The sequence below is a fragment of the Melampsora larici-populina genome, assembly GCF_000204055.1.
Source record: "Melampsora larici-populina 98AG31 unplaced genomic scaffold MELLAscaffold_475, whole genome shotgun sequence".
Taxonomy (NCBI): domain Eukaryota; kingdom Fungi; phylum Basidiomycota; class Pucciniomycetes; order Pucciniales; family Melampsoraceae; genus Melampsora; species Melampsora laricis-populina.
In genome coordinates, this window is record NW_006769170.1 from 1 (window position 1) to 2,687 (window position 2,687).

The window sequence follows — 2,687 nt, forward strand, 5'->3', positions numbered from 1 at the left end:
GAAATCATTCGTTCGTATCATCTGTTTCTTGATTTAATTTGATATTACTTAATATCTTTTCTAGTTCTATTGACTTGATTTTTATAAATCCATCTCATTCGTCAGATATTCATCTTGGTTTGGTATAGGGTCCAATGAAATAGTAGAGAATATGATAAAGTCGTGAGAAGAGACTCACTCCATGACGAATAGGTTTTGGGCATGTATAAATATCTACGCCTTTGAGCAATTCAGCCAAAGACCACTGGCATTGACGGCCTGCTTTTCTATCTGATAGGTTTAAAAGATCAAAAAGCGCAATTATTCATGGGTTTCCAACAACCATATTATGATGAGAGTACGTACCACATATGCGAATTAAACTAATGAGATCCGCAAGAGTAGAATGATGTATCCAATGAATCCCTTCGATATCTGATGAGGGAGTATCGAGATCTTGAGGTTGAAGCCTTATAAGAAGTTCACTTGGTAGTTCTGATCGATAATTTTTTAAGATCGAGTTCAACTTCTCATTTACCGTCTTCGTCAATCTCAATTTCACCATCACTGCTGCGATAATAAAAGGAACTATGATTCGTGATCATAGTCAGCTGGATCACACAAGAGGATGCTTGTCATTCTTGAACTCGTTCGAATCGTTGAACAACCTTCCAAACCAAGGTCAAACGCCGTCCACAGATCGTGAAGAGCCCGGCCCGAAACCGGCCCAATCTTTGATCACCGAGTACACCCGTGCCCAAGGCTACCCGGGTCCGACCTAGCTTTCAGTCAATGCTTTTGCAGTCAATTTTTACATGGTTCTTTTTCCCCAGTAATCTATATTTATCAGAAAAAATTAACCACTGAAGAGGAGTGAGTAGGCAGCGGCTCTTGTAACATCTTCAGAAATACTGCTTTCAATCTCCTAAGTTTTCTTACACATAGTAATCAGGAACATTCCTAATCACATAACTGGCATAACACATTTGTAGACACCATATCAACATTTCCAGGTTTTGTTTGTTATGTGTTGTCCAGAATTTCAGGAAACAGAACCAACTCAAAAAAAATCCAGGTTTGGAACCACCACAAGACTTTCAAAAAAAGCACTTGCAATCTCTTTCTACAATCACACCAAACTACTGTAACTTTATGTTCATGTTAATGTAATGCTTGTGGATGTTCCAAGACTGATAAGTTTGTGAAGATTTGTGAGGTGAATTTCTAAGGGTTTTCCTCAAATACTCCTACTTTTGTACACATTTTTTTCTTTGAGACATATGTCAAATGAAGAGGCAAGAATAGAAAATAGATGCAAAATGCTAGGTGGGGACTCAACCTGTTTCAATGAGTGGCATATGAGCTTCAAACATCAATTTTTCGTGACCATGTTTCATAAGAGTGATAAGGCATGTATGAAATCTAGTAACCTGTAAACCCAACATGGCTTGATTATTTTAAGGTTTTCAACCTCAAAGCATCTATCAACAAAACAATCACTCATAATTTCACAATTTCAATGTTGCTCTATATTGAGATTTGGAAACTCTCTTATGTGTTCTCTACTCTATTTCACACCCATTTTGGATTGGTTAAAGGAAGATTTTCAAACAAAGATTTTGAAGAAGGTTTATCAAATGGTGAGCACATTGACTAAGATCCGGAGCCTTACTAATATAAGATAATTCCCTGTCAAGCTGTGTCTGATCATCTAACAATGGAATAGTAAAATCCCATAAGGATATCCAATATAGTGATTCTCCTCTCTTGTCTACAAATTTTCTGGAATTTTCACCCAAAGATGTAACTTCTACTTCAAATTTCATTGATTATTGCCCTTTCATTCAAAGTTGGGAAGATTCCACAAAAACAAGTGAAACAGGAGGTAAGTTGTCTGAGCTTACCAAAGGTTTTCTCAATCTCCCTTCCTGGTTCAACAAACATCTGAAATATGGTGGTGATTGAAACTCAGGACTTTCAACTGATAATACTAGAGGAATACATGAAGATATAGAAATTTCTATCCATCATCAACATAAGGAATCAAAGATGGAAGGAAATGAGATGAAGATGTACAATGAAGAAGAGGTGAAGTTGTCAAACCTATTAAGAGAGTTTGATTCCGTGAACCATTTGAATTTCCTACCACTTCCAGAGTGCATTTATAAAGATATTGAAGAGCAATTTCACCCAAAGGACATATCAAAAGATCCTCAAACAATTGGACCACAACTCAAAATAACAACACATAATGACCAACATCAAGTACCTTTCACCCCTGATCATATTGTATCTCATGTTCCTAACATGGAGGCAGATAACTTGATATCTGAAAGCAGGCTTGACTTGAGTTATCTCAGTAATAGTATGGGAGAATTTGTAACAGAGGGTCATCCAATGCCAGCCCCGGAAATCAATGGTGAGTTGAGAAGGAAACAGGATGAAACCAAGGTTCCACAAGGCATTCAATTTCAACCTCAATCACTCAATCAACCAGAAACCCAGAAACCTGTTTATAATATGTGGAAAAAAAGGAAAAACAGAAATTTGAAATCTCTCCTTAGAATTCACAATGAATTGGATAGATATCAAGAAGCTCTGGTCTCCAACAACCTAATCAGTTCCAAGCAATATATTCCAAATGAGCAGGGCCTTCTGAAGAAAAGGAGGAAGACCAGTATTGAGAAAGATGCGGCTGTTGTGCCTTC

At 37.2% G+C, this 2,687-nt stretch overlaps 2 protein-coding genes across 2 annotated transcripts in view; one reads left to right on the top strand and one right to left on the bottom strand.

Annotated features, from left to right (window-relative positions):
• Nucleotides 1-4: 4 nt before the first annotated feature.
• Nucleotides 5-544, bottom strand: MELLADRAFT_114741 (uncharacterized protein; the record flags this gene model as incomplete). Its single annotated transcript, XM_007419754.1, has 3 exons — nucleotides 5-73; nucleotides 179-270; nucleotides 346-544. 3 exons carry the CDS (start codon nucleotides 542-544, stop codon nucleotides 5-7), a joined length of 360 nt encoding a protein of 119 aa, XP_007419816.1.
• Nucleotides 545-1,498: 954 nt separating this feature from the next.
• Nucleotides 1,499-2,687, top strand: part of MELLADRAFT_70341 (uncharacterized protein) — a gene marked incomplete at both ends in the record, with an annotated part of 2,122 nt that continues 933 nt past the window's right edge. Inside the window, 3 exons of the mRNA XM_007419753.1 lie at nucleotides 1,499-1,619; nucleotides 1,706-1,864; nucleotides 1,952-2,656. Coding sequence (XP_007419815.1) covers nucleotides 1,499-1,619; nucleotides 1,706-1,864; nucleotides 1,952-2,656 — 985 coding nt within the window. The remainder of the gene's footprint in view (nucleotides 1,620-1,705; nucleotides 1,865-1,951; nucleotides 2,657-2,687) is intronic.